Source organism: Solanum lycopersicum, chromosome 4 (assembly GCF_036512215.1).
Source record: "Solanum lycopersicum chromosome 4, SLM_r2.1".
Taxonomy (NCBI): Eukaryota; Viridiplantae; Streptophyta; class Magnoliopsida; order Solanales; family Solanaceae; genus Solanum; species Solanum lycopersicum.
Window position 1 is genome coordinate 57,582,437 of NC_090803.1, and position 27,882 is coordinate 57,610,318.

At 36.4% G+C, this 27,882-nt stretch overlaps 2 protein-coding genes across 4 annotated transcripts; one reads left to right on the forward strand and one right to left on the reverse strand.

Annotated features, from left to right (window-relative positions):
- Window positions 1-8,596: 8,596 nt before the first annotated feature.
- Window positions 8,597-9,631, reverse strand: LOC101246920 (uncharacterized). Its single transcript, XM_004237717.1, has one exon. It carries the CDS (start codon window positions 9,629-9,631, stop codon window positions 8,597-8,599), a length of 1,035 nt encoding a protein of 344 aa, XP_004237765.1.
- An 11,597-nt stretch (window positions 9,632-21,228) lies between these two features.
- On the forward strand, window positions 21,229-27,856 carry LOC101266329 (uncharacterized). 3 transcript variants are annotated; one of them, XM_004237699.5, is made up of 9 exons: window positions 21,229-21,550; window positions 21,626-21,691; window positions 25,168-25,248; window positions 25,375-25,428; window positions 25,510-25,578; window positions 26,464-26,526; window positions 26,892-26,974; window positions 27,060-27,125; window positions 27,235-27,856. In XM_004237699.5, exons 1-9 carry the CDS (start codon window positions 21,311-21,313, stop codon window positions 27,275-27,277), a joined length of 765 nt encoding a protein of 254 aa, XP_004237747.1. In that variant the 5' UTR covers window positions 21,229-21,310; the 3' UTR covers window positions 27,278-27,856. The 3 variants fall into 3 exon arrangements, with proteins under 3 accessions (XP_004237747.1, XP_010320040.1, XP_069153378.1); XM_010321738.4 differs by lacking the exon at window positions 26,464-26,526 and having other exon boundaries at window positions 21,233-21,550; XM_069297277.1 differs by lacking the exon at window positions 21,626-21,691 and having other exon boundaries at window positions 21,235-21,550.
- The last annotated feature ends 26 nt before the right edge of the window (window positions 27,857-27,882 follow it).

Here is a 27,882-nt window from a genome sequence, read left to right on the forward strand (position 1 = left end):
AACCATTGACTGGAGACATGTTTACTGCTAGATTTGCAGATTGTCGGTTTGATGAGACAGTTTTCCCAAAATTAGGGGGAGAGAATAGTGAAATGAAACGAGAAGTTTTGTGGAAAAATTTATCATTGTCTCATCTTGATCCATATTCTTCTACTTGCGAACAAGAAGTACAAAAGATTATTCATCTGCAGAAAATTGCAAATCAAATGCCAGACGCATTTACAGATTTGAAAAGGATTACTAAATCACATATTCCTGCAGAGAATGTCCCAATTCGAATTGATGTCCCTAAAGGACCATCTATTAGTGTCATAGCCAATGAGTCAAAAACACACCTAAAGCGTGGTAGACCATTGGGGTCTAAGGATCAAAATCCTAGAAAAAGAAAGATTAAATGTCAAGATGACACTATGAAAGAATCTCATATGGAAGTTCAAAATTTGAATAAGTCTGATATTCATGAAAGAATCAATGAACTTGAAACTCAAGGAAATAATGAACTATCCATAAATTTAAAAGATGTTGAAACTAATATGAATCGATAAGAAATAGTGGTTGTTTTATCGAAAAAAGGTGATTTTCGAAAAGAGTTTGTTTTAATATGAAGATATTTTTGACTTTTGGGAGTCGCCACTTAATTTTTTAAGAAAAATCAAGAAAACTCATTTCCAAAACAACTTAAACAGAAAAAATTGTTTTGAAACATTTTAAGGGTTCGGGATTCCTATTAGTATCTTAGGAAGGTTTTTAAGGCACCTAAGATACTCCGCTAAACACGGTTTTCCGACGATTAACTTATTTGACTATTTTTGTTTTAACTTTTGCAATCTTAAAGTTGAACTTTTATTAGAAACTCTTGTGCGAATTCTCCAAATTTTTTAGAATATTTCATTGAAGTTAAAACTTTAACTCTAAGCGATTTCCAAACTTAAACATCTATCTTTCAAAGTTTCAAATTTTTAATTTGAGTTTGATAAAACAAAAGACGTTCGATGGGGTTTGGAGTTTTCTAATCCTAAACTAACGGCATTCAAAAAAAATAAAAATATAAACAAGTAGTGAGACAAGAGAAAGAGAGAGAGAGAGAGAGAGAGAGGGAGAGAGAGATTTGGGTCCAAACTCGAGTTCTGTTCGCCTTGACCGAGTTTTGGACCCACCCGTTTTTTGGATTTTGACCCATTTTTCCACTTGTCCTAATCTAGGCATACGAAATAAAATGCGAGAAAAGAAAAATAAAACACAAGGACATGACAAAATAAGATTTGAAATAAAGAAATTTTAATCAATTTCTTCAAGTTCTTCAATCTTCCTGATTCCGAACTTTGCTCGTTCGTCTTGATGGTTGACTCGATGAAGGAATTTCGAGCCTTCATGGCTCTCTCAAATTGCCAGGAGGTGAGTGAGTTCACGACGAACTCCGACAGATTTTATATGCAACGAGGAGTAAAATAAAATTAGCATTTGAGAATAATATCTCTAAATCATGTCATAAAGATGATTTCAAAACGACGAATGTGACTAAGTAAATTACAACTTAATTCCTTAAGCCAAAATAAACATATAAATAAATAGATTGGATAAGAGAAGGCAATTGACACCAATAATTATATCCAAAAACAAACCAAAAAAAAAAAAGATAAACGTGGACAATCTCAGAAATAAGGATAATAGTAATTCATGAATAACTATATAGACATTTTAGCAAATTAAGTTTGGCAGAAAACGGCAAATGCATTAAGCACATAAATGACCGTGGCATATTTTTTATTATATTTTTTTTCATAAACTGACTGAACATATCCGCTACTTTGAGAAAATTTGGACAATTAGATATCTCCACACTGTAACCCTCATGCTCTTTCAAACTCATTTTTTATTTAAAAAATATACGAGCCAACACATACAAAATGCAAGGACTCAAAAACCAAGTTAAAGAACCGATAACATCCTTAGGAAAAATTCCATGCACAAACAAAATATAAGAAAACAAAATGAGACGGTATGCCTAGTAGTAATCGAAGACTACTATTCCAACACCTCTACACATATACGAATCACAACATAAACCAGCGACCGAAACAATAAGCATAGGGAGACAAGAAAATTCAATTCTTCACAATATATCAACGACAGACTAACTACGATGAGACGTTGGGGAGGGGAAAAAACAGAAGCAAGACGACATTTTGTAAATGAAACAAACAAAACTAATAAGAGAAATTTATAGTGAACCTCACGTTCAAGAACTCAAAGAGAACACAAATAACCAACGAAAGAAAAACCAACATAAACATTACGCAAGACCTTGCAGATTAAGCCAACAAACAGGGGTATAACTTCTCACTTTTACAACAACAACAGCTAGCAACCATCGCGACCAAACAAACAGAGGAGAGAAAAATTGGAAAGGGAGCGAATCATACCTCTTTCTGGGCAGCGAACGAGACGAGGACGAGCAGCAATGAGCAACGAACTTTCACCGCGAACTCAGTACCAGAACGAGAATGCGAGGTCGTTATCGAGACGGAAGCGAAACTCTGTTTTGAACGCCCTCCCAATAACAAGAATGTTAGCCGACCCTTTCGAAGTTTTGCTCGCTACCCTTTTGCGCTCCTATTTCTTCTCTATCTTTCTGAAGCGAAAAGAATAAGCCAAAGATTTCTCTCGAAAAGGAAAACTGTCCTAAGTTTTTCTCTCTGAGATTTTTCGACCTAAAATCGCCCAACCCAAATCTCCAACCAAAGTTTTCAATCCCAAAATTGCTAACCAATTTTTTCGCTCAATCGTCCAACCCAAATCTCCAACCAAAGATTTCAATCCCAAAATCGCTAACCCCCAAAATTGAAGAAGGAAGGGGTTTATATAGAAATTTTTTTCGGATATCCGAAAGGGAATCCTGAAAGATGGCTTTATTCCGCCCAAATTTGAATTTCAAATTCAAAAACTCCCAAGCTGAGGAATATCCCCTTTTTGATGCCAAAATCTCAACGGAAAGTGAGACGAGGTGGATGGACGAGATCAACTCGACGTCCTTGCGAGCTACGTGGAACGATCCCACGCTACAAGGACGGGATTCGCAGCTTTTCTGCTGCAAATACGCAGGTGCACTGCTGTTTTATGGGAATCGTACTGACGAGGGGGAAGCTTGCGTGGGGAGACGAGAACGCGTGGGGAAGACGAGAACGCGTGGGGGGAAGGGGTCGCGTGGGGAGAGACGGGTGAGAGAGCGTGAGGGGGTGTGGATTTGATTTCTGGGTTTCTTTTTTTTCGTTGGGTCTGCGTTTTTTGGGAAAAGGACGTGAGGAAGGGGGGGATGAAGGAAGGGGGAATGGGTTATTGGGTTGGGTGTTAGGTGTTGGGTCGGGTCGGGGGAAACGGGTTGGGTCAGAATTGGTCGGCCTGGGAGATTGATTGGGAATGGGAGAGTTGGGCCTGGATTAAAAGATGGGCTGATTTCGAATATACACAAGATATACCAGCTATATACACAATTATGTAAACATTGTATCGTTATATTTTCGCAAAATTATAAAACTAATCAATTTTAAGTGATTTGGAAAACTCATGAAGCTCGCTAATTAAATCATACCGGAGCGGGTCAAAAATTGGGTGTCAACAACTGTCCCTCATTTTACTCGGGTTGATGCAAGCAATTCGAGGAAAATGAAATTGACCAAGCCAATTTTGACCGACCCCATTCGCTTTCTAAAGGAAGAATTCGACAAAGAGTTTAGGAATTATAGCTGAACCCTTGAAAACGGGTCTCCTACATATCTCAGGCTATATGAGAATTCAGGCCACTTGTAGTTCGATAAGCTTGATTTACCGCATGATTTTGAAAAAATCAAAAGTCACTTCGATACCGGATTATGAAGGTATAGAAATGCTCGAGAATAGAATTCGAAAGCGAATGTTGGAATACAACCGAGTTTTCAACATTGAATCCGCCTACATACCCTTAAACTTTTGGGATCAGGCTGTGTGTAGTTTGACTCGATCGGTGGAAAAGGAAATCTATTATGCTAGATAACCTTTGGTTCTGGACAAGTGACAAATTAACGAGTATGAAAAGGAGGCTTGTAACCTCTTTAGACATTAATGTGGCGCGCTTCACACCCGTAATTGAGAACTTACACGGACATAATTTCCAAAGCTCTTGGCGCATTTGTCACTCAGATTGGAAACTTTCCTCCGATAAATCGAAACTTTCGGATGCGAGACTGAAACTGACAGAACTAAAGAAAAACCCGCATGCTTCGAAAGGGTGGTTCGATTGTGGTGGAAGTCGCTCCTCTGCTCGCGCCCTAAGAGTTTGACATTCCTCTCTGGACTGTGTCCCAGTTCGCTGCTAAGAAAGGTTCCACGTTGTGCTGCATCCTTATTGATGTCATCCGCACCTGTGGTTTTTTGGAGAATTCATCCTTTTGGATGCTCTCGACAAAGACTGAGATAAAACTCGTCAGTTTAAAAATGCAATTAGGATGGGAGACAGTGTCTTTTTACCGTGTCGACACTTCATTGTTCTCCTCAAATCGACGTCGACTCGATCGGTCTGGCGTCCAACAAATAAAGCTTATGCCTTGTGTTTTGCAATATAATCTTCAATGTACTCTATACTTGACGTCGAAATAAAAAAGTAAATATTGATGCGATATTGATGTCTCTTTTGTCGTCATCTTCGATGCTCTTCTTGATGCTTATTTTTTATCAAAATAAAAGATGTAGTTGAGGTCGACGGATAAATGTTGCTCTTGGGATACACAGTTTCCCTTTCTTTATCCGTGTATGTCCTCTTGCGGGGCATGAATATCTTCCCGCGATACGTAAATTTCCGCGAGATATGAATCTTCTCATGATGCATAACTTTCAGCGAGGAATGAAATCCTCTCGTGATGTGCAAAACTCAATGAGGCATGGATTCTTCTCGTGATGCATAAATTTTGACGAGGCATGAAATCTTCTCGTGATGCGCTAATTCTAACGAGGTATAAAGCCTTCTTGCGGTATACAAATTTGACGAGGCATGAAATCTTCTCGTCGTGCATAAATTCCAGTGAGGTATAAAGCCTTCTCGCGATATATAAATTTGACGAGGCATGAAATCTTCTCGTCGTGCATAAATTCCAAACTCGCAATGCATGATTTTTCGCGATGCATGACTTTCTGCAATGCATGATTTCTCGCTATGCATGATTTCCCCAATGCATGATTCTCCGCGATGCATGGATATTTATATCGTCTGTGTTAGTAATAACGGCAAGACGACCTCCAGATAATATATCGAGTTGATCGATAACAACAAAATAACTATCTCTTCTGGGGTAATGCGCTGTCTTGATTGACAATAATTATCTTGCCTTGATAATGTAATGCAAATAGCGTCCTTTATGGAAATCGTGAAATCTTCGCTGAGATTCCTGTTTGATTCGCCTTTGAATCTGGCTAGACACCTTTCCTGAATTTCACATTGTTGGGAATTGCTTGAAATAAACAAACCACGTTCCCAAGTCTTTGACATAAGTGACATAATGCCTCTTGCTTCTGGGAAAACCCTTGATTTTGGGATAGTTTTCTCCTCTTCGGAGTCATCTCCGTAACGAGCTAGCTAGCTCAATAATTATCCAACTGTAACGAGGTGGATGCTCGATAATATTCAAACTGTAACGAGGTGGATGGCTCGATAATATTCCAACTGTAACGAGGTGGATGCTCGATAATATTCCAACTGTAACAAGGTGGATGCTCGATAATATTCCAACTGTAACGAGGTGGACGGCTCGATAATATTCCAACTGTAACGAGGTGGATGCTCGATAATATTCCAACTGTAACGAGGTGGATGGCTCGATAATATTCCAACTGTAACGAGGTGGACGGCTCGATAATATTCCAACTGTAATCAGGTGGATGGCTCGATAATATTCCAACTGTAACGAGGTGGACGGCTCGATAATATTCCAACTGTAACGAGGTGGACGGCTCGATAATATTCCAACTGTAACGAGGTGGATGCTCGATAATATTCCAACTGTAACGAGGTGGATGCTCGATAATATTCCAACTGTAACGAGGTGGATGGCTCGATAATATTCCAACTGTAATGAGGTGGACGGCTCGATAATATTCCAACTGTAACGAGGTGGATGCTCGATAATATTCCAACTGCAACGAGGTGGATGTTCGATAATATTCCAACTGTAACGAGGTGGATGGCTCGATAATATTCCAACTATAATGAGGTGGATGGCTCGATAATATTCCAACTGTAACGAGGTGGATGGCTCGATAATATTCTAACTGTAACGAGGTGGACGGCTCGATAATATTCCAACTGTAACGAGGTGGATGCTCGATAATATTCCAACTGCAACGAGGTGGATGCTCGATAATATTCCAACTGTAACGAGGTGGATGGCTCGATAATATTCCAACTATAACGAGGTGGATGACTCGATAATATTCCAACTGTAACGAGGTGGATGGCTCGATAATATTCCAACTGTAACGAGGTGGATGGCTCGATAATATTCCAACTGTAACGAGGTGGGTGCTCGATAATATTCCATATGATTCAAAAATATAAACCTGAAATGGAAAAACATATATACGAACCACTTATGGGGTGGATCACCCAACAAACCATATGCTAAAGTCTTTGATTGGCCGATCAAAACACATAATCCACTTATGGGGTGGATACCCAACAAATAAGAATTATGACTCTGACATATTCAAGAAGCAAAGTACGCCGAAATTACTACGTGACAAACATACTAAATCGACGTTTATGCACGTCGCGACTATGATTCTGTTCTTTAAAAGAAAGAATTATCGAGGTGAATGACTTAATTCATTCACATGAAAAAAAAAGACACTTCCTTGACAAACTCAACAGAATTTGAGTTTGTTGCAGTCATTTTTAATCATTTATCGAAAACTTGTAACAATTCGATAATTTTGACTGTCAAGGAGATATCGGTCACCATCATCTTTCTGATGTGATGAATTCGGCAAAATCTCTTGCAACACTTCTAAGTTAGTGTCACTTTGACCATCTTCAAAATGATGTCGCTTCAATATACGACTCTGGCTTTACCCATACTATCACCTGCAAAGCTCGACACCAAACATTAGTATCGATGATGAAGTAATGAATAAAAGTAAAATTGAGGAACTAGATTGAGTCACTTGGCTTATCCAGATTAGGCTATGATGAGTCCAACGGTAACTTTGATCATGACTGATAACTAGTAATCCTCCTGCACCTTGTTTCTTGCAACTTGGAAGAATCTATCAGTGTTCGGCCTCAATATTCCTGCAAGATAAAAAGGAACTTGTTTATCACTTGAGGCAATATAAAGCAATAGAGATAAAATGAGATTGAAGATTTTCTAGGTTTCGCTGATGAGTCCACGATGGGTGCAAGTGACTCCCTTTGTCATTCATGATAACTTTGTATAGCCATTTTGTGACTTCAATGTTCTTGCATCCAAAGAAAAATTCTTAGTTTGAAGGACTGATCTGTGTTGGTCTTGTCTCCATGCTCCTTCTTGCAGTTGGCTTACACGCTCGCCTGTCCTTTATATGAGATATTTGATGGAATTTTTTTTAGGACCCTCCTCAAAATTTGTACCAGTCTACAATATATAAGAACTCTCATAACTTGCGCTGTTAACTCTGAGGTTGCTCATTCTGGAATTTTGAGGCCCATTCTCAAAATTTTTCCCAATTTACCTCAATAAGTAACAAATGACATTGGTGGAATTTTTGAGATCATCTCAAAAATTCTATCCCAGTTGCAAACTAGATTGTCGTAGTTTTTGAGATCCACCCAAGGCTAACTCCGTCGAATTTTGGTCTTCTGTTTTGACTTGTTAAAGAAGTCCAACTTCAAATGAATTTTTGAGATCCTCTCAAAAATTCTGTCCCAGTTTCAATTATGAAGAGAAATGGAAATCTTACTGGGTATATGACCGAGCCGTTGTGGCGCCTACGTATCCCATTGGAGTAGGAATCAGGTCAAACGTAGTTCCCCTCTCAACGGTTAACCAAAATAAGAAATTTTGATAAAGAAACGACCGAGGCCGACATAGGCCGCCTACGTATCTCATTCTTGAGAAATCAGGTCGAACGTAGTTCAAACCGTAGAATTTTGGTCTTCTGTTTTCACTTGTTAAAGAAGTCCAACTTCAAATGAATTTTTGAGATCCTCTCAAAATTCTGTCCCAGTTTCCATTATGGAGAGAAATGGAAATCTTCTGGGTATATGACCGAGCCGTTGTGGCGCCTACGTATCCCGTTGAATCAGGAATCAAGTCAAACGTAGTTCCAACTCAAAGAAATGATTAAAGGGGTAAATGGGGTGACCGAAGCCGACATAGGCCGCCTACGTATCTCGTTTCTCGAGAATTCAGGTCAGACGTAGTTCGTTACAAGAAATATGTGATACATTTTCAAAAGAAAGGTAACAACTTCATATGCAAAATTTGGTCAATGTTGGGCATTCTTCTTCTCGACCTTTGATGATGAATATCTCCAAATGACTCAGTTCAGAAATGTCTTGTACTCACTCTTGAGTATCCAATTTGACACCTATTCATGCGGTTTCCTCAATATTGACCAAGTTGTTGTTGATCATTTTTTGTATCTTGTGCTTCAGAGTTGAACAATTCTCTATGTCGTGTCCAACGGCTCCTGCATGATAAGCACATCTGTGGTCAGCTCTGTAAAATTTCCCCAAAGGATTGGCTGGTCTTCCTTCTATAGGATGGAGCATATCCATTGCTTTCAACCTTTCATAAAGTTGAGTTTGAGACTCCCTTAATGGTGTAAATACCTTAGGAGCCTTCCTAAATTTTGGGCGAGGAAATTTTTCCTGATTGACATTACGGTTTTGGTATTTCCTTTGAGAAGCTGACCTCATATGAGTAGCCGTGATCATACCTACCTCCTCCACTTTTCCTTTTGATTTATCCATATCAGTAATTCTAGTAGATTTTTCGTTAGATCGCAATACGGTAAATCTGGTGAGCTTTCCAGTCTTGAAACCATCTTCCAAAGCTTCTCCCACTTTGACGATCTCGACAAACTTTTGTCCCATCATACACAATATTCTTTCATAGTACTCAGGCTCTTGAGTACGAATGAACATTTCAGTGATCTCATGTTCGGACATTGGAGGTTGAACTCTTGCGGCCTCTTTTCTCCAACGAAAAGCATACTCTCGATAATTTTCTGTAGACTTCTGTTTGATCTTCTCCAAGTAGTAGCGATCTGGAGCATCTTCTACGTTATGTCCAAATCTTTCCGTGAAATCCTTTGCGAGCGCATTCCAACTTTTCCATTGTTTCAGCTCCTGTGATGTAAGCCACTCCAGAGCTTCTCCACTTAGACTTCGACCGAAGAGACGCATCAATAATGCTTCATTTTGGCCAACTCCCACAAGTTGATCACAATAAACTTTCAGATGTGCTAAAGGATTTCCTGTTCCATTAAAAGTGACAAACTTTGGCACTTTGAACCCTTCTGGAAGGTCGAGATTCGGATGGATGCATAAGTCCTTATAGCTCAATCCATCAACTTCGGAAATATAGTTCAACTCCTTCATGGCTTTCCTGATCTCTTCTTTCATATTCAGCTTGACTACCTCTTCTTTTGACCTCCACTCTCTCTCTTGTTCCTTATAGTGATCAAGCTCGGAACAGTTGGCATAAGGTTCATTTGAAAATGGGATTTGGAAAGTAGTTTTTGAGGTATGGGTGGAACAATGGAGGGATTCTGGGTATTTTGAGGGGCTTGATAATTTTGGGGGAAATTTTGAGGATCGGTATTTTGGTTTTGAGGGAGATGGAGGATTTGAAGGTTAGTATTTTGTGGATGTTGTGGTGCTTGATACGATGTGGTGGCGTGACGGGGATTGGGGATAGTTGAGTCAATGGTAGGAGGATTTTGAGTGGGATTAGAGAGAATGTTCTGAACTTGTTCCGCGTTTGAGGGAGGGAGTGGAGGTCTTCCATCTCTTGGAGGGTTGAAAGATGAAACTGGATTAGACCCATCTCGCATTCTTTGAATTTCGACCCTCATTTCGGTAATCTGTTGCATCAACTGCATAATCAATTCGTTTTTATCAGCGGCGGCGGGTTGAGCCACGACAACATCATCAATCTCAATCTCCTCATTGTTATCCCCCATTGCTGTCTTTTCCTTTCGCAAATTTGCAGGGAAGGAATCTTAGGAGCCTTAGATCTCGGATGATAAACCAACTTACCAACACAGATCAGTTTTAAATACCTGTCAATGAAAAAACTCAAAAGACCAGTATGTTAGTGCCTGAAGGTGGTAAATAATACAAGATATCACATATAGCGTAAACACATAAGAGTTGCTTTATTCGGAGATAAACTTGCTCACCAATATAAAGAAATGGTTAAATAGACAGGAATTTGTCCACTTGACTTTGGGATTTAGTAAATAAAAGTGTCGACTTGAGTCGAGACAAAATTGACGGTATCTTTCATTACCGTACTTTGATTTTTGATTGAGATCTAACTCCAATTTCCTGGTAAGAGTCGAAAAGACAAAATTTCTCAAAATTCTTTTGATTTGAAATGCTGAATCTTTTCGGATATTAGAGTAGTATTAAAAAAAATGAAGTATTTGGACGCTTTTTTTTTGTGGAAACTAAAGACTCGATGAGTATTTGGACGCACTTTTGATAGTGAATTGATATTTATGCTTATGGGTTCTAAAAGTATTTGAAAAAGAGTGAGCTAGAATATCTCCGGATAAACAACATATTCACATAAGCAGTTATAACACATAAACAAATATTACGCGTTCTAAACAGATATGTGACCCTTTTGTGCCAAGGGTGGGCTTAGCGATTTAAGGGATGTATACGTCATTTTGAAATATTTCTCGAACACCGTATACATCCTTCAAATTTTAACATATAAGCATGAGCGTCCAATTAGGCCGTGGGCCATTTTAGACTCAAGGTGGTCTTCTAATGGGCCCGACACTCCTTGGGTGTCAGGTCGTCTTAGGCTAATGCGCTATTTTCGATTTTGGTTTCACTCTACCTTAGGCTTTCTAGAGTTGTTTTCAAATAGACAGTTACCCGAGTCGGACAAACATCGGGGTGGAGCTATCGAACAACGCCGGATGACCGCATTCCGACTATTTGATCGATACTCCCAAATGATTTCTTGGGTATATCTGAGAGAAGTCGCGGTACGCCGCGTAACTTCCGTTTCCTAATGCAAACTATTTGCCGTTTGGCGAAAGTTATGCCATGAAATGCAATTTTTCGAAAACTAAAGTATTTAATCAATTTAAACAAGTAAACAATTATCGCAAATAGTCAATCAAGTTAATCTTAAGGTTAGAATCCTCCAAACACTCCCCAGCGGAGTTGCCATTTCTGTTTTATCGAAAAAAGGTGATTTTCGAAAAGAGTTTGTTTTAATATGAAGATATTTTTGACTTTTGGGAGTCGCCACTTAATTTTTTAAGAAAACTCATTTCCAAAACAACTTAAACAGAAAAAATTGTTTTGAAACATTTTAAGGGTTCGGAATTCCTATTAGTATCTTAGGAAGGTTTTTAAGGCACCTAAGATACTCCGCTAAACACGGTTTTCCGACGATTAACTTATTTGACTATTTTTGTTTTAACTTTTGCAATCTTAAAGTTGAACTTTTATTAGAAACTCTTGTGCGAATTCTCCAAATTTTTTAGAATATTTCATTGAAGTTAAAACTTTAACTCTAAGCGATTTCCAAACTTAAACATCTATCTTTCAAAGTTTCAAATTTTTAATTTGAGTTTGATAAAACAAAAGACGTTCGATGGGGTTTGGAGTTTTCTAATCCTAAACTAACGGCATTCAAAAAAAATAAAAATATAAACAAGTAGTGAGACAAGAGAAAGAGAGAGAGAGAGAGAGGGAGAGAGAGATTTGGGTCCAAACTCGAGTTCTGTTCGCCTTGACCGAGTTTTGGACCCACCCGTTTTTTGGATTTTGACCCATTTTTCCACTTGTCCTAATCTAGGCATACGAAATAAAATGCGAGAAAAGAAAAATAAAACACAAGGACATGACAAAATAAGATTTGAAATAAAGAAATTTTAATCAATTTCTTCAAGTTCTTCAATCTTCCTGATTCCGAACTTTGCTCGTTCGTCTTGATGGTTGACTCGATGAAGGAATTTCGAGCCTTCATGGCTCTCTCAAATTGCAAGGAGGTGAGTGAGTTCACGACGAACTCCGACAGATTTTATATGCAACGAGGAGTAAAATAAAATTAGCATTTGAGAATAATATCTCTAAATCATGTCATAAAGATGATTTCAAAACGACGAATGTGACTAAGTAAATTACAACTTAATTCCTTAAGCCAAAATAAACATATAAATAAATAGATTGGATAAGAGAAGGCAATTGACACCAATAATTATATCCAAAAACAAACCAAAAAAAAAAAGATAAACGTGGACAATCTCAGAAATAAGGATAATAGTAATTCATGAATAACTATATAGACATTTTAGCAAATTAAGTTTGGCAGAAAACGGCAAATGCATTAAGCACATAAATGACCGTGGCACATTTTTTATTATATTTTTTTTCATAAACTAACTGAACATATCCGCTACTTTGAGAAAATTTGGACAATTAGATATCTCCACACTGTAACCCTCATGCTCTTTCAAACTCATTTTTTATTTAAAAAATATACGAGCCAACACATACAAAATGCAAGGACTCGAAAACCAAGTTAAAAAACCGATAACATCCTTAGGAAAAATTCCATGCACAAACAAAATATAAGAAAACAAAATGAGACGGTATGCCTAGTAGTAATCGAAGACTACTATTCCAACACCTCTACACATATACGAATCACAACATAAACCAGCGACCGAAACAATAAGCATAGGGAGACAAGAAAATTCAATTCTTCACAATATATCAACGACAGACTAACTACGATGAGACGTTGGGGAGGGGAAAAAACAGAAGCAAGACGACATTTTGTAAATGAAACAAACAAAACTAATAAGAGAAATTTATAGTGAACCTCACGTTCAAGAACTCAAAGAGAACACAAATAACCAACGAAAGAAAAACCAACATAAACATTACGCAAGGCCTTGCAGATTAAGCCAACAAACAGGGGTATAACTTCTCACGTTTACAACAACAACAGCTGAGCAACCATCGCGACCAAACAAACAGAGGAGAGAAAAATTGGAAAGGGAGCGAATCATACCTCTTTCTGGGCAGCGAACGAGACGAGGACGAGCAGCAATGAGCAACGAACTTTCACCGCGAACTCAGTACCAGAACGAGAATGCGAGGTCGTTATCGAGACGGAAGCGAAACTCTGTTTTGAACGCCCTCCCAATAACAAGAATGTTAGCCGACCCTTTCGAAGTTTTGCTCGCTACCCTTTTGCGCTCCTATTTCTTCTCTATCTTTCTGAAGCGAAAAGAATAAGCCAAAGATTTCTCTCGAAAAGGAAAACTGTCCTAAGTTTTTCTCTCTGAGATTTTTCGACCTAAAATCGCCCAACCCAAATCTCCAACCAAAGTTTTCAATCCCAAAATTGCTAACCAATTTTTTCGCTCAATCGTCCAACCCAAATCTCCAACCAAAGTTTTCAATCCCAAAATCGCTAACCCCCAAAACTGAAGAAGGAAGGGGTTTATATAGAAAATTTTTTCGGATCTCCGAAAGGGAATCCTGAAAGATGGCTTTATTCCGCCCAAATTTGAATTTCAAATTCAAAAACTCCCAAGCTGAGGAATATCCCCTTTTTGATGCCAAAATCTCAACGGAAAGTGAGACGAGGTGGATGGACGAGATCAACTCAACGTCCTTGCGAGCTACGTGGAACGATCCCACGCTACAAGGACGGGATTCGCAGCTTTTCGCCTGCAAATACGCAGGTGCACTGCTGTTTTATGGGAATCGTACTGACGAGGGGGAAGCTTGCGTGGGGAGACGAGAACGCGTGGGGGAGACGAGAACGCGTGGGGGGAAGGGGTCGCGTGGGGAGAGACGGGTGAGAGAGCGTAAGGGGGTGTGGATTTGATTTCTGGGTTTCTTTTTTTTTCGCTGGGTCTGCGTTTTCTGGGAAAAGGACGTGAGGAAGGGGGGGATGAAGGAAGGGGGAATGGGTTATTGGGTTGGGTATTAGGTGTTGGGTCGGGTCGGGGGAAACGGGTTGGGTCGGAATTGGTGGGCCTGGGAGATTGATTGGGAATGGGAGAGTTGGGCCTGGATTAAAAGATGGGCTGATTTCGAATATACACAAGATATACCAGCTATATACACAATTATGTAAACATTGTATCGTTATATTTTCGCAAAATTATAAAACTAATCAATTTTAAGTGATTTGGAAAACTCATGAAGCTCGCTAATTAAATCATACCGGAGCGGGTCAAAAATTGGGTGTCAACAGTGGTTGATTATGTCTTTGCATATAATGTTGCAACAAATATCATGCAAGATAATGAGGATCATGAACCTCAATCTGTTATAGAATGTCGACAACGAAATGATTGGCCAAAATGGCAAGAAGCAATTCAATCAGAGTTGAATTCACTTGTCAAGCATGAAGTTTTTGGACCTATAGTTCAAACACCTAATGGTATTAAACCTGTTGGTTACAAATGGATTTTTGTGCGAAAAAGAAATGAGAAAAATGAAATACAAAGGTATAAAGCACGCCTTGTGGCACAAGGATTTTCTCAAAGGCCTGGCGTCGACTATGAAGAGACATACTCACCTGTTATGGATGCAATAACATTGCGTTATCTCATTAGTTTCACAGTCCATGAGCAACTTGGAATGCATTTGATGGATGTGGTTACAACCTACCTTTATGGATCACTTGACAATGAGATATACATAAAAATTCCTGAAGGATTTGCGATGCCTAAATCGTGTAATTTAAAATCTCGAGAAATGTATTCAATTAAATTGCAAAGATCATTATATGGTTTGAAGCAATCTGGGCGCATGTGGTATAACCGTCTTAGTGAGTATTTAAGTAAGAAAGGTTATACAAATGATGCAATTTGTCCATGTGTCTTTATAAAGAAAACAATATCGGAATTTGTTGTACTTGCTATTTATGTTGATGACATAAATCTTATTGGAACTCCAATAGAGCTTCAAAAGGCAATTGATTATTTAAAGAATGAATTTGAGATGAAAGATCTGGGAAGAACAAAATTATGTCTTGGTCTGCAAATTGAGCATTTGACAAATGGTATTTTTGATCATCAATCTGCCTACACAGAAAAAGTGTTGAAAAGATTCTGTATGGATGAAGCGCATCCATTAAGTACTCCGATGGTTGTTCGTTCACTTGATGTGAATAAGGATCCATTCCGACCTCAAGAAAAGGATGAAGAAATTCTTGGTTCTGAAGTACCGTATCTTAGTGCAATTGGTGCACTAATGTATCTTGCTAACACTACAAGGCCTGATATAGCTTTTGCTGTTAACTTGTTAGCAAGGTATAGTTCTGCTCCTACTAGGAGACATTGGAATGGGATCAAACACATTTTGCGATATCTTAAAGGGACAACTGATATGGGCTTATTTTATTCTGTTAATTGTAGCCCAAATCTTGTTGGTTATGCTGATGCAGGATATTTATCTGATCCACACAAAGCTCGATCCCAAACAGGCTATGTGTTTATATGTGGGGGGGACTGCTATATCTTGGAGATCTACAAAGCAGTCCATCGTAGCCACTTCATCTAATCATGCTGAAATAATAGCTATTCATGAAGCAAGTAGAGAATGTGTGTGGTTAAGGTCTATGATACATCTCATTCGAGAGAAATGTGGTTTGACATGTGATAAAGTATCCACCACTTTATATGAAGATAATGCAGCATGCATAGCACAACTTAAGGGAGGATTCATAAAAGGAGATAGAACAAAGCACATTTCACCGAAGCTTTTCTATACACATGAACTTCAAAAGAATGGTGATATAAATGTGCAACAGATTCGTTCAAGTGACAATGTGGCTGATCTGTTTACCAAGTCTCTACCAACTGCAACTTTCAAGAAGATGGTGCACAAGTTTGGAATACGAAGATTCAAGTCTCTGGATTAATGTTCTCATTAGGGGGAGTGAATACGCGCTGTACTTTTTTTCCCTCACGAGGTTTTGTCCCACTGGGTTTTCCTTGTAAGGTTTTTAATGAGGCAGCCTAGATGTGTATTAATAGATATGTGTACTCTTTTCCTTTACTAGAGTTTTTCTTTTCTTAAAGTTTTTTTAGTAAGGTTTTTGACGAGGCACATCATCTATGAATTAGAATTCAAGGAGAGTGTTATAAAGTATTTGTATTATAGTGAATGTCTATCATGTGGAGTACTTTTTAGGATATGATTAAAGAGTCATCCTACTTGGGGACCAAGTTAGATTTCCCCTATAAATAGAGTGCTCCTCTTCGTTGTAAATTCATTCATCAAGAGAAATAACAAGTCTTCTCTTCTTTTCTCTCTAGCTTCTTTTTCTTATTTAATAGTTTTATAACAGATTCTTTGTTTTATAAAAGAATTATCTATTAAGCATTTGAGATCTGACATTCATTATTTCCTTAGCCATATTATTAGAAAAGTGCTAGGCCTGTTTAGATAGACTTATAAAATATAATCTATAAATTAAAAATAATAACAGATTTATTGGTGATATTTTATTTTTGATATATTTTTTTTAAAAAATTACCTAAAAATTTGCCTAGAAGCACTTGTAACCTTTCCAAGACACCTTTCATTCCCCTCTCCCCCTATCTTCGTTCACCTCTCTCCCCTATCGTTCTGCTTTCTTTCCCTTTCACTCTCACTATACATGAATATCCAAATGAATGTGTCAATAATTTTTTTGACATTAGATATATGTATTTTCGTTACCAAATACGTTCTGAAATACAAATACATATGAAATAAGAGAGAGAGGCGAGCGAGACAGTCCACAAGTATTTTTGATATCAAATACATTTAACATGTCCTTAATTTAAGATCATAAGATTGATATTTTTCATTTCTTTTCTTAAGCTCTATATCAAGTGACTAACTCATAAGATTATTTTTTTTCTTCTTAAACTCTATGTTAAGTCAAACTAACTCAAACAAAAGGAGTATACATTATTTAATTTACACAAAAAAAGTTCAATTTTTTTTTGTAATTCAGAATAAATTATAGATATTTGTGTGATAATATTAATTTTTACTAAAACTAAAAAGAAAAAAAATATTTTTTTTAGATCAATAAAAAAAATTTATATCATATAAATTAAAATAGAGAAGATATAATATTCCTTTCTATATTATATGGCGATGGATGGAGAACTCGCTAAGATAGTTATGTTTATTATTATCAAAACAAGTAGTCCCCCACACTTAGATATGAGCTTCCCCTAATAACATTTGGTTATATACAGCAAGGTATAACTGGTGAAGGAATCAAGAATTTATTAAGTCAATTTAAACTTGAGATCTACATCAAATTTTAATATGTGATTTATAGGTTAAATATATAAATGTGTATTGTTTTAATTTGATTTCAGTTAGCATTAATATCCTTTAATTTTAAATGTGTATCTGATGTTTAAACTATCAAAAAAATGAAGCTAATGAAAAAATTAATAAATCTTACATAAAATTACATAAATAGATACACCATAATAAATAGAGTAATAGTCCAATGCCATCATATTTATATAAATTGTTAAATGCACAAACATATTTGAAGAATTCATCTTCGTATATATGGCACGGCATCCCAAATGTAAGGTAATAATATATATATATATATATATATATATATATATATATATATATATAATAATAATAAACTTGTTTGAAATAATAATAAACTTGTTTGAAATAAATTAAGTTGCAGAAATGTTGGGCCAGTTGGCCACATATATATCAATTCATTGATTGGATATAATCTGGTAAAAAATTTTAATTCATGTTGCATAATTAATAAATTTCTCATTCTACATAATTGTCCACATCTAGTATAGTGATTAATAAATTTTAGTAATTATGACTCAATATTAAAATCTTAGGTTCCTCAGCCTATAAGAAATTAAAATTTAATCCATCCCCATCATCTCAAGTTCAAACAAAATAGAAGCAAAAACAAATAACACAGAATATATTAAGAGTGACACATGGTGTGAATAGTAAAGATTCTTGAGAATCAAGATGATTTTACACTAAAAATTAGTCTAATGCTAATTAATTACAATGAAGGTTTAGGTTTTAATTACTAGTAATTAAAGTTTCACTAGTTTTTAATGAGTCCACTTGGGGAATCTCTTCCTCTCCCTTTCACCAATCAAAATGTACAACTATAAATTAGTAATCTAATCCTAAATTTTATCCTTTTAGAAGAACCTATTATGACCTAATATAAGAAAATCTAGTTCGCTCGATATTATAATGCACTCCATTTTTTAAGATTTGATTTTTGATAATCACATGAGAATTTAATTATTTCAAATCGTGTCGTGTAAAGCCTTATTAAGGAGGAACATTTCCTACTAAAATAAATTTCATATCTAAAATTCAAAATTCAAAACATTTGATTAAAAGAGATCAGCCTTATCCAGACTTTCCCATCCTTTGGTAGTCATAATGCATATCATGCTTATGTATCATTAATTAAAATATCTTGAATAAATAAATAAATAAATCTAGCCCCAATGGATTTAATTCCCCCAACTACTTAAAAATAGTTTTTTTTTTTTTGAAAAAGCAAACTACAAGAATGTCTAATCTTAGGAGGAAACTTTTTTCCCTTCTTGTGGCAAGACTCTTGCCTTGTGTTGTACATATTGGGTCAACTTAGGAATCTCTAAACTAGTTCCTAGGGAATACCAGAGGATTGAAAGTAGACTTTGTCACATTTTCTAATATTAATATATTGTATTGGATGAGTTCTTTTTTAGGTTTAGGAATTCAGTATTCAAACTCTACTGATTCAATCAATGAATAATATTCATAATCCTGAATTCAAAGTTTTATCATTTCTAGGAATCAAGCTCAAATTATTTTTCAAAAGGTGCATCATCAATTTAGGAAAAAATATGATAGTTTTGTTTTAACTTTTTTAAAGGAATACTAAATGCGATATGCATATGATGATATTGTGTGTTATTTTGAACAAACATTCATCAAGCGTATGATAATATTGTGTGCTACTTTCAACAAACATTCATCAAGTGTAATTTTACGAATTTAGCTATGATGGAGGACTCAAATAATATACTGTCTAATGACATTTGGAACCTGGTTAAAGGAATGAGCATGTGCATTAAGATGCTTATATAGAGAGAAAGAGGATGCACTATCACATTAGGGTTATGCTACGTTATGTTATTTTCTTTTAATTATCTATTTTATAATAGCAGTTTGAAAATCCTCTTCTATTTTTCTTTTGTTATTTGATTAACTTGTATTTTTTTTCTTTGATGATCAACAAATTTTAGTTTGTTATACCTGTCTTGAAAAGTAACTGAAAAAACTATTTTAAATATTTTATTTTTCTACAACTATTTATCAAATCTTATTTGAAACATAAATATGTCATTTCTCTATGACATATTTAACAATTCCTTTTCGAACTTTAGTGCGGACAAATTGCTACATTTTAGAACTTCATGATTTGTGATATTTAGTCAATTTTCTTTTCAGCTTCACAAAGAAAAGATTTGTTAGCAAGATATAATTAGAATCAAAATAGAATTGCTAGAAAGGTACTTTCGAATTTGTAACGTGATTTAAAAAACACATAAATTGAGTTGATAATGATAATAGTAATAACGAGAAGACAAAAAGAAATATATCAATAAATTAAATGTAATTTACCAATAATATAGATGAAAAATCTATTTAGCCTAATTTTGAAGATAGAAGATAATTTTGGAGAAGTTGTGTTTGACGAACACAAGAAAGTAAATGAATAAATAAATGTATTCATGATTTTGTTAATATATTTGAATCGAGCAACAAGTAGATAACAAATGTCCTTTTAACATAAAGGTCAACTCTTTTTATATGAGGAAATTTTCACAATTTAATATCTAAGAATCATTGTCTCTTAATTTACATTAAATGACACTTAAATTATAAATGAATAATTCTAGCAGTCTTCAAAAACGACCTGTCTTAGGTTATGTTGGAGTTATACCCTTATACATAACTTCAATAACATAGGTTATGTCTTTAAATAAGTTGAGTGACATAAGCTATGCTTCTCCTCTCGCCATCTCGTCCTTATAATGACTTTGGAATCCAAAACAGTTTTGTAGAAGTGGTAACCCCAGTAATAGGACTCTTTGGAGTCGCAGTCATTGAATGCAAAAGAAATTAAGTTCAACATACAAAGTTTAGTGACCCAAGTTATGCCTCAAGACATAAGTTTAGTAACACACATTATTTCACAGGGCATACTTTAAAGAATAACTTTAACATCTATCAAACATAAAAATTCTATTTGTATACTATAGCTATAACTCGCATGATTGCGCTCCATAACAAACGTAAATATGTATAGTTCGCTATACATATACAAAGAAAATAGTTGTATAATTCACTATATATATACAAAGAAAACAATTGTATAATTTGCTATATATATACAAAAGAAAATATTGTATAATCTGTTTCGATATACATATACAAAATATCAATTGAATAATCTGTGTTTGTATAAAGCGAGAAAGAAAGAAAGACAAAAGAAAACTGAGTAGGGGAAGACTGTATTTGTATAATCATAAGTGTATAGAACAAAAAAATATGCATTCGTATTTGTATATACAATTTTCTCTCGCTTTATACAAACACAATGTATATATTTGTGTTTGTATAAGGTGAGGGAGGCGAGTGAGAGTGGCAACCGAAAGAAACGAAAATATATATACGAATATAATTTTCTCTCACTTTATACGAACACAAACACATTTTACACATTTGTGTTTGAATAAAAACGAGAGAGTGAGCGACACTTCCACCAAAACGAGAGTGGCGAGCGATATTCCACCATGGAGAGAGGCGAATTAACAATAGTTTATTATAGGGTACAATTAAATTAAACTATGTTAATAACATTTAATTTGAATCAATAGTTTGTTATTATAATTTTTTAATTTAAAGGATCCGAGGCCCAAATAAAGTGTACTGGCCCAAAAGAATTTGGGCAACACAAATTGTATCTTTGGATAACGGTTTCTATCAAACTTCGTGTGAAGCAGAGAGTTCCCGATGGTGGTTATTCCAACGGTCACCGGATTATCAACCGGCGCACACTTACTATCGGTGCCGCGCACGATAGCCACAGCTTCTAGAGCTTCGCCTTCTTCTCTTCCCTCGCTCTGTTACTTGAAGAAGAGCTACTACTCTCCGCAACGCCGGAGTATTCTGCCGGCAAGGAAGCTTGTGATACGAGCTGCAAGAACAGAGTCCAAAGGCATGTCTCTTGGTTTCAGAGCTCCCAATTTTGAGGTCCGTTTTTTATTTTTTAAGTAATGTTTGAAAACAGAGAATTTTATTGGTTTTTTAATGGGAGAAATGTTTCAGCTTACGGAGCCGCTTACTGATAAAGTTTGGAACCTTGATGATTTTGAAGCATATCCTGCATTGCTGGTAAATAGAACAATACTATTATCTTAACTACTCCGATTTACCCATCTAAAGTGGATTAATTTGATTTCACTGGTAACATTTTGAATTTCTGAAGTGATATTTGACCTCAATCTTCCAAGTCCAAGATGTTAGGATTGGGAACCTGACTAGTACGGAATGTTGCTTAAGAGAGTTATAATGATAATAAGAAAGACAATGCAAGTTGATTACGATAGTATGTAAAGCAAATAAAGTTAACATTGTAACCTTTATTGTCATTATAGCTAAATTCCACGCTAACATTACAAAAGTATTATGCGTTTGTTAAAGATGATTATATCCCAAAGTATGGTTGAATGCAATTACTCATATTAGTATGGTTGGCATACATGAGTCATGAGTATTTTTTGTTTACAGAAACGGGAAGGATTTGTTGGATTTTGATTTTGAATTTAATTTGCTAAGTGAGAGAATTTCTTTTTTGAAACGTAAAGGGCGATTTTATTCACAAAGCTGCAGCACCGAGTAGGTGTAGTGTGTGTTCAAAGGAATTTGCTACACTTAAATTCCTTATGTATGTATGTATGGAATGAGTTCAAGAAATCTGGATATATCTATGTAATCAGAAAGCAAAACTTGCACCAAAATTCTCAAGCTTTGCATGCATCTAAAGTTATCAATAGAAAATACGTTTTCCCTTCAAAACACCTGTCATTTTGTTCTATCCATATTATTCAAAGAGGAATAGTCTTCTTGAGTTTTTGCTGCTTTCTCCTTAGCTTCTCAGATGCCAACTAGGCACAACTTGTGTCAGGTTCCCACCATATAGCCAATTGTATTTATAGTGTAGTAAAATGTATCCAACTGATTCTGCGTCCTCCTTTAAGAAAAAAGGAAGGTGCATGCTAGGTATAAGTCAGATTGTCCATCCAATGCATGCCACTGTAGTTGGGGATTTCATTCTCAAGATCATCTTCCGTTGCCAATCTACAGTCTCCTTGTCGCTTCACACAATAAGTAGTGACAACCTGACTTCACATAGTATTTTCCATCCTTCTTCACTGTCCATATATTTTCCATCCTTCTTCACTGTCCATACGAGAGAAACTTTTTGAGTTTCATCCGAGTTCACCCGTAGCATCCTAATAATGAGTTCACTCCAGGTTTTCGTGTGGGATATACATGCTATACATTTTCTGATGGCAGGGGATTTCGAACTTGAGACCTCCAATTAGAGTTGATGAAGTCCGGAATCTTGAATTGACTAACAAAAAGCAATATTATAAACCAACACTTCAAGAATTAAATGCACAAATATTTGCAAGTTAATTCTCAAAGCCAAAAGTTAAAGTATCAAATTGTCTAACAATGTAAAAGCGAAAATTACAACTATAAGTTAAAGACATCAAAATCCTAATTAAAGTAGGAAAAGGAAATTTAGGAAAATTTGGTTCAGGTAGTCGTACCTACGGTTCACTCATAGGAAGTCCTACGGTTCGTAGGAACTGTTCGTCAAAGAACAACTTTAACTTCTCTCCTGAAGTTTTCTACAGTTTATGTTCTATGACCCATAGAACTTAGCATGAACCGTCGTGGCATCTCGTCAACCAAATACTAGAACTCAACTTCACTGAACTTCTCTACTACTCAATTGTACGCCTTGTAGAAGTTACTACGGCTCGCCATTAACTTTCGTCATTTTACACTTAGCACCCAATATGTACTGCTTCATTCTACGGTTCAATCCTACGGCTCATAGAAAGGTATATGGATCGTAGGATGACTCGTCAAACACTAAACTGCTGCTGCTTCAAATCTTCTCATCCCGACTATTCCAAAACCTATTTTCCTGCAAAAATATTATCAAAAGACCATCAAATCTACTAACAAATGCTTAAGAAACACACAAACCTCCAAGTTAAAAGCATTAAAAGTACTGTAAATCTGCAGTAAATCAGGCACCTTCTTATTACACAAGCCTCTATTTCATCCATCCTGCACTAATACGATGTGAGACATCCTCGTCAATCTTCCTAAATTCTTGGATAATGTACCAACGATGCTTTGAAATTTTTCCTCATTTAGATGACCTGTGTATCAAGCATCATGCATCATGTCATTGAACTACACTCTAAGTATTCAATCTTAGTCTTGCTCAGCCTGTCTTTTAGACTCTAGGGTCTGTCTCCAAACCTCCAGCTTAGGGTTAACTCCGCCACAGGTTTCGTCAATTAGAACTATGTCATCCATAAATAACATACATTATAACACCTCAACTTGGATGTATCGTGTTAATACTCACCAAGGCAAATAATAACGAGCTAAAAACTGATCCCTTGGAAATCCTGTCACACCTGGTAAGTGCTCCAAGTCTCCACCCACTGTCCTTACCTGGGTCTTGACTTCATCGAATATGTCCTTGATTTCTCTAGTGTACGCAACATGTACACTAACAACTCCATACAACCTCTCTAGGAACTTTGTCATAGGTCTTTCTAGATCGATGAACACTATGTGGAGGTTCATCTTCCTCTCCCTGTACTGCTCCACCAACCTCCTCACAAGACGAATGACTTTTGTCGTTGAATGTCCCAGCATGAAATCCGAAGTAGTTTTCTAAAATAGACACGCCCGTTCCCACCCTCTTCTCCACTACCCTCTTCCATACTTTCATAATGGCTTAGCAACTTGATATCCATATAGTTGTAATTTTGAATGTCCCTCTTGTTCTTGTATTACAAAATCATTGTACTCCACTTCCATTCTTCGCGCATTTTCATCATCTTGAAAGCAACAGTAAACAGTCTAGTAAGCCAATCCATTCCTGTCCTACCTGCATTCTTCCGATATGTCACTGGGATTTCGTCTGGCTTCCAAAGTTCCACCGGGATCTCATTTGTCCCGGTTTCTCTTCCCCTGTGTATCCTATTAATAATGCTATTAACCTCCTTAACCTTATACACCAACATTTCCCAAAATCACGACTCTTCTCTGTGTGCTCCAAATCCCCCAACACAATGTCTATCCCCCTCTTTGTTCAAGAGTCTATGAAAGTATGACTGACTTCTCCGTCTAAAGAGTGCCTCCTCCACCAGGATCTTTTCCGTCCTTGTTGATGCACTTCACTTGATCTAGGTCACGGGCCCTCCTCTCTCTCTCCTTGGCTAGTCTGTACAACTTCTTATCCCCGCCTTTGCCTTTTAGTTCTACATACAACTTACAAGCAAAAGCTAGTATTATTAAGGGGGGGGGGGAGCTTGTCTCTTGATTTTTGTCCAGGGCAGATGTACGGTTCTGGCTTTGGGTTCGTCTGAACCCAATAGCTTTGACCTAAACCCTGTGTTTGTTTTATGCCTGCACAAGGTCTTACTAAAAATTAGAAGCTTTATTGTGATGCCAAAGGTTGAAAAAAGAACTAAAGAATCATGGATTTTCTGTCCCTCTTCTTTATTAACTTGTGTTTACTGTAAATCATCTCTGATTATTTTAATTTGTAGGTTATGTTCATCTGCAACCATTGTCCATTTGTCATACACTTGAAGAAGGATATTGTTAAACTCTCAAATTTCTACATGAAGGTAAGTAGAAACCTGATTCCATTTTCCGTCTTTTCTAATTTCACGCATTACATGCTCTCTCTGCTTGCTGTCAGCTCAGTTGTTGAAAAGAACAGAATAACATCAAGAAGTTCATCTTTGCTGCAGAAAGGGCTTGCTGTGGTAGCAATATCTTCGAACTCTGTAGTTACACATCCACAGGTTGAGATACTTGATAACTTATGATCTCTTGATTTTGTGAGACTATTATGTGATTTTGTTGTGACTTTCTCTATTTCACAGGATGGACCTGAATTCATGGCTGAAGATGCTAAGTTCTTCAAATATCCTTTCCCTTATCTTTATGATGAGGTTTGCTCTTACACTGAGTTCTTGATGATAGTTTTCAATTAAATTGCTTATATTTTATTACTCCGATATGCTCTTGCACTATGTTGTCGCCTGTGGTATCTTTTCTGGGGGATTTTTCCATTGGTGATGCTGTTTCCTCTTAGCTTAGTCTCTGTATATATCACAATCACTTTTCTTCCCATTTACTTTTTCATTTTAGATTGAAATATTTTGGTTGCGCGAGATCAGTGTCTGGCTAGACTCAGATGTTCACCAGTCCGCTATTAACCTTATTTCTCCCCTATATCTTTCTACAAGATTGGTTCAGTTCCATTGAGAATATGGACTAACCTAGCTTATTCTCATACTGTTTTTTATCTCATCTGCCAAATTGCTTTTAACTACACATTCCCGAAGTTTAGTTAGGTCAACTGTGACAAGAATAGGATGCTAATAAGTCAATGAATAAGGTAAGAAAGTAATCATACCCGAAGGCGAATCCAGGGATTGAATTTGATGGTTTCAGCCTTTAGGTTCTTAACATTGAATCATTGCACATATAAATTTTAGTGATATATTTACATATATATTGTATGCTCCATGTGAAAATGTTAGATTTAGTTAAACCAAGTAATTGTATTGCTACATGCGCCTTTTCCTCTTCCTCCTTGAGACTGCCATTATGTAAACTATGCCGTAGAAGTACAATTGTGGAGTTGTTATTGGTAAAAGCTCTTCCAAATTGTATTTTGTTTTGTAATCATGAACCGTTGTACAAAGATGAGGTGATCAATACACTACTTGACATGTATGCAGTAATTATATTGCCTGTTTCTTATGTTTTTATTGAAATGTTGTAGAACCTGTTTCGTATCGAACTTCTTCAGCTTGATATTTTTCTTACAGTCACAAGAAGTGGCAAGAGATTTTGTGGCTGTTTGTACACCAGAATTTTTCCTATTCAAAAAGGTAATGACTACATGAGTTATATCTAAAAGCTTCAAGGTCAGCACTCAACATGACACACTGCGCCCCTGCTTTGCGATTTGCATGCTTTTCTGCTCCTTGTTTCTTTCCCTACATTATACGTTATCCACCTTATAGATGTATTTACCCCCTCGTTTGCTATCCGTTCAGCCACAATTTGTCGCTCTGTATCTCAGTTCTTACTGAGAGTGATTTGGGTTTCCTTTTATTTCTTTCATCCAAAGTTAATAATACTTAACATATTCTCGAAGCCTCTATGAAAGTTTTCTCAAAAAGAGTTGTAAGCAATCTTGCTTTTTTATTTAATTTGGAATTATTTACAGATTTGATATTTCATCTTGTGTCAGGATGGCAGAAGGCCCTTTGAGCTAGTGTATCATGGACAATTTGATGATTCAAGGCCAAGTAACAATATGCCTGTCACGGGAAGGTTAATTACATTGTCTGCTCAATTTTCGCTCAAGAATCTATTGTATTGTGAATTCCTAATGTAGTTGTTATGACACATCCTATAGGGACTTAAGCCTAGCGATTGATTGTGTACTTAGTGGCCAGCCAGTTTCATCAACTCAAAAACCCAGGTAGTCGTATTTCCATTTGAAAAGTATTTCTGGTTTTCTTCCTTGAAAAGCCTAATGGAAATGGGTGGGTAAAGTTGTGCACTAAATTTATTTTTGTACTTTCTACTAGCATTGGTTGCAGTATAAAATGGAATCCAGGGGGGAAGCAGTAAGCATCATCTCTGAGCTGTCTATGAGTTTTTTCCAGCCACACATGCAAGCGCATCAGACTATCCACGTAGCGGGTGGTGACTGTTGGAGTACTGGCACATTTGCGTTATTTTTGCTATGCTTCTTCTAGCATTGTGAATTGAGCTTTGATCTCAAAGCTATAATTAGGAGAACTAAGATTCTTTGATATGCCAATCACCACACTTCATGTATATATTACTTACGTTGTATTTCCTTGCAAGCCCAGGTTTTTACATTGTATTTGCTTTCCTTACTTATGCAAGGGTTGAAATACTAATTGTAAGATTCAATGCTGGATAGTGGAATATGTTCCGGATGGAGTCAAAAATAAAAGAAATTCTTGTCAATTGGAGCAATATGTACCACACACTTGTAGCCGATTGCAAAAGTATGAGCCAGAGCCAATTACTAATTATGGTTCTCTTTGATATTGTAAATTGACTTCTATTCCTCCTAGTGATTTGTAAATACATTGTAATCTCATTCCTTCACACTTTACACTATCTTAGCTTGTAATTCTCTAGTTTTCTTGGTAATCAAAGTAGATTCTTCTTTCTGCACGCCTTTTTCCTTTATCGTTTGTGCA

Coding starts and splice junctions, on each gene's coding strand:
- LOC101246920 (XM_004237717.1), bottom strand. CDS start 9,631: ATGAAAGAAGAGATCAGGAAAGCCATGAAGGAGTTGAACTATATTTCC.
- LOC101266329 (XM_004237699.5), top strand. CDS start 21,311: ATGGTGGTTATTCCAACGGTCACCGGATTATCAACCGGCGCACACTTA. Junction 21,551..21,625: donor TCAGAGCTCCCAATTTTGAG/GTCCGTTTTTTA, acceptor GAAATGTTTCAG/CTTACGGAGCCGCTTACTGA. Junction 25,249..25,374: donor TCTCAAATTTCTACATGAAG/GTAAGTAGAAAC, acceptor TCTTTGCTGCAG/AAAGGGCTTGCTGTGGTAGC.